Source organism: Pediculus humanus, genomic scaffold (genome assembly GCF_000006295.1).
Source record: "Pediculus humanus corporis 1103172108303 genomic scaffold, whole genome shotgun sequence".
NCBI lineage: Eukaryota > Metazoa > Arthropoda > Insecta > Psocodea > Pediculidae > Pediculus > Pediculus humanus.
Genome location: NW_002987872.1, coordinates 287,279 through 290,144, shown reverse-complemented (window position 1 = coordinate 290,144; position 2,866 = coordinate 287,279). Strand labels below are relative to the sequence as shown.

Below are 2,866 nucleotides of genomic sequence, written 5' to 3'. Positions count from 1 at the left end.
ATTTAACGGAAAATTGAGAAAAAAAAGAAAAGAAGAGAAAAAAAGAGGAAAATTTATTTAAAAAAGAAAATGAATGTGAAAAATTATAGAAAAAAAAAAAGAAAAAAAAGAAAAATTGAAATTTTCCGATGATAAAAAAAAAGTACGTTTGATAAAAGATAATAAATTTCTATGAATTACGAGAAATTAAAATTGAATGTTGAATTTTCCACGGGACACAAAAATTTTCCCTTTCGAAAATTATTTATTTATTTATTTATTTTTTTTTTTCAAACGTCAAAAAATTGTTGACACCATCCTTTCACATAAAAAAAAAAAAAAAGAAAAAGGTTAAAGAACTCTTTGGAAAAATAATAATAATAATAATAATAATAATAATTTTTTCCCCTAACGAACGAAAAATAAAATTTTTTTTTTAAATCCGCCATTTTCTCTTTTTTTTTTTTTTTTTTAATTATCATTTTCAATAATAATTAATATTTAACAATGAAATGATTTAAAAAAGAGAGAGAGAGGGAGAGAGAGAGAGAGAGAAAGAAAGAGAGAGAGAAAGAGAGAAAGAAAGAGAGAAAGAAAGAGAGAAAGAAAGAAAGAGAGAGAGAGAAAGAGAGAAGGAAAGAGAGAAAGAAAGAGAGAAAGAAAGAAAGAAAGAGAGAAAGAGAGAGAAAGAAAGAGAGGAGAGAGAGAGAGAGAGAGAGTGTGCGTGTGTGTGCGTCACAAAAAGAAATTGAAATTGTTTTGTAATAATTTTTTTTTACATAATAATAATAATAATAATAATAATAATAATAATAATAATAATAATAATAATAATGATAATAAAAAGGAAAAAACCTTTGTGTTATTATCAATATTTCTTTCATTTCAATTAAAATCAATTATTTTAATAATTTTGTGGGCGAATAATGAAAAAAAAAAAAAATGAAAATGAAAAATGGTGGGGGAAGGAAAGGGGTGAGAGGGAAGAAAAGGGGAGGAGAGAAAAAGAAAGGGGAGGGAAAAAAATGATATTTTATTACCGATGAAAAATATTGAAACCAATTTACAATATTACTTTTAAATTATTATTTTTTTAAGTCATTCATTTATAATTTTTTTTTTTTCTGTTTGTTTGTTCGTCGTATTATTATTATTGTTGTTGTTGTCGTCGTCGTTTGTTTGTTTGTTTGTCGAATATTTTGTAATATTATAAAGAATTTATTTTCTTATTAAATAATTTTTAAGAAAAAAAAAAAGAGACTTACCGGAAGTTACATAAATGATATATAAAATCTTCTTTTTTATCTAAAAGTTGTTTGTTTTGTGGTAGTCTTATGGGTGGCCACATGATCATTTTTTCCAAAGTTTGATTTGTCATTGCAAATTGTTCTGAAATGTTTGATCTGGAACAACAAACAACAAAAAATAAAATAAAAAACGAGGAAGGAAAAAAAAATAAACGTTTTCATTAGTTTTTTTTTTTTTTTTGTTTTTATCGACGGGAAATTTTTTTTAATTTTCAAAAGTCGTAAAATTTAACGCTTTCCCATCATCCCCCTTTTTTTTTTTTATATAAAAAAAATTAATGTAAAAAAGAAAGCGGGGGTTTCGGTAATTAAAAAAAAAAAAAAAAAGGAAAAAAATTTTTACCTCAAAGGTTGAAAACTTTTATTTGTAAAAACAAAAAAAGCAACTTCCGATCTTTCCAATTGCATTTGGGTAACAAATTTACCAAGATCCGTAGCGATCGCAACCTGGAACAAACACAAAAAAAATTTCTCCTTAGAATTGTTTGTACGACAAACAATAATAATATTAATTATTTAATTTACCTGAGTTTCGACATCTTGTATGTCGTTTCTATATTCCAATAAATATTGTAACGACATGGTTGTTTGTACGATCAATGCGAGTATGGGTATAAATGGTAGAATAATCATTTGAGTGAGTTGAAACCTTCTGTTTCTCTTATATGTTGGATTTCCAGCATCCGGACAACATAATCCGTTAAATCCTTCGCTCGGTGCTTCGCTTATGTTACTCATTTCTGATAAACTATCTTCTTCTTTAGGAAATTTAATTGCCGGATATGTGGTGGTCAAGTCCATGGGATTTTTCGAATGACCATTTTGTACTGATTTTTGTGACATTCTGCTCCACTTTTTACAACCGATACAAATAAAAAATATATTATTAACAGACGAAAACACAATCTTCCCTTTTCTTTCCACCTCCACCCCCTCCCTACCCCTTCCCCATCGAACCAATACTATTGATAAAGAGTAATTTAAATGTCCATCCGGGGAGAAACAAAAAAAATGGGCGTTCAAAAAAAAAATTAATTAATTTAATCATGGCTTACATTGACATGAAGTAAAAAAAAAAAAAAAAATTATGCATGAACAACTCGACGACATGTTAATTTATTAAAATTAATAATAATAATAATAATAATAATATCATCATTCATTTTTATTATCGATTTATTAATGAAATTATTAATAATTTTTTTTTTTTTGTTCAATCGAACGTATTTTTTTAAAACATTGATAACTTAACGTCATCGTTAATAATAATAATAATAATAATAAGTTATTGATAAAGACGTACATTAATAATTTTCTAATAAATCGATAAATATTATTAATACATATTGATTTTTTTTTTTTTTTGTTAATTCGACGATAACAATTGAAAATAAAGAAAAAAAAATTATTAAAGTTATTATTACTTTTCTTTATACGGTACTGAAAAAAAAAAAAAGAAAATTCATTTAATTTTTTTTTTTTTCTTCCAGGTAAATGAAAGATGTTTTCATAAAATTCATTTTCTTCTTCGTTATTTTTTTTTCTCCTTTTGGTTGGATGTCGCCATGTTTTTTTTTCTT

At 25.0% G+C, this 2,866-nt stretch overlaps 1 protein-coding gene across 1 annotated transcript in view; it reads right to left on the bottom strand.

The window, feature by feature from the left end:
• Phum_PHUM574110 (guanylate cyclase, putative) overlaps positions 1–2,129 on the bottom strand; it is a gene marked incomplete at both ends in the record, with an annotated part of 5,580 nt that extends 3,451 nt beyond the window's left edge. Inside the window, 3 exons of the mRNA XM_002432111.1 lie at positions 1,245–1,382; positions 1,630–1,733; positions 1,812–2,129. Of these exons, the coding sequence (XP_002432156.1) occupies positions 1,245–1,382; positions 1,630–1,733; positions 1,812–2,129 (560 nt within the window). The remainder of the gene's footprint in view (positions 1–1,244; positions 1,383–1,629; positions 1,734–1,811) is intronic.
• Between the last annotated feature and the right edge of the window lie 737 nt (positions 2,130–2,866).